This window comes from Brassica oleracea, chromosome C3, assembly GCF_000695525.1.
Source record: "Brassica oleracea var. oleracea cultivar TO1000 chromosome C3, BOL, whole genome shotgun sequence".
Taxonomy (NCBI): domain Eukaryota; kingdom Viridiplantae; phylum Streptophyta; class Magnoliopsida; order Brassicales; family Brassicaceae; genus Brassica; species Brassica oleracea.
The window spans coordinates 41,160,752-41,161,195 of record NC_027750.1 but is presented as its reverse complement, the minus strand read 5'-3'; the positions used below and the strand labels follow the sequence as shown (position 1 = coordinate 41,161,195).

Below are 444 nucleotides of genomic sequence, written 5' to 3'. Positions count from 1 at the left end.
GTGGGTTTTGGTCGGGGTTGTTGGGGATGGGTGTCGGAGGGTGGGAAAGTCCAGGGTCCATCGGGGCTTTTCCGGTGGCTTGAAGGGCGGAGATGTGGTTGAACATCATTGCTTCAAGTCGGTCGAAGCGTGAGTTCATGGAGTCGGACTGGGTTTTGACTTCAGCGGCTAAGAGGTCATGGAGGGATGGGATCTCGTCGACTTGCTCCGTCAGCGACCGCTCCTGAAGTCTGGTTTCTACCATCGTCGTAGGTCTGAGAACCGATGAAATCTGATACCAATGAAACAATAGATATCAGTAGGGATAGATAATCCACACTAGGAACTAACCGCTAGTTCTAAGTATGGTGAATGCTAGCCTAGAAGGAGCTTGTAGATGAGAATAATCACTTCGAAGGTACAAGATTCTTGAGAGAGATAACACAGAGAGTTTTAGTGATTTGG

The 444-nt window shown here is 48.9% G+C and overlaps 1 protein-coding gene across 1 annotated transcript in view; it reads right to left on the bottom strand.

Moving 5' to 3' along the window:
- Positions 1-244, bottom strand: part of LOC106330624 — a 2,976-nt gene extending 2,732 nt beyond the window's left edge. The window contains exon 1 of the mRNA XM_013769063.1: positions 161-244. Within this exon, the coding sequence (XP_013624517.1) occupies positions 161-244 (84 nt within the window). The remainder of the gene's footprint in view (positions 1-160) is intronic.
- Positions 245-444: the final 200 nt, after the last annotated feature.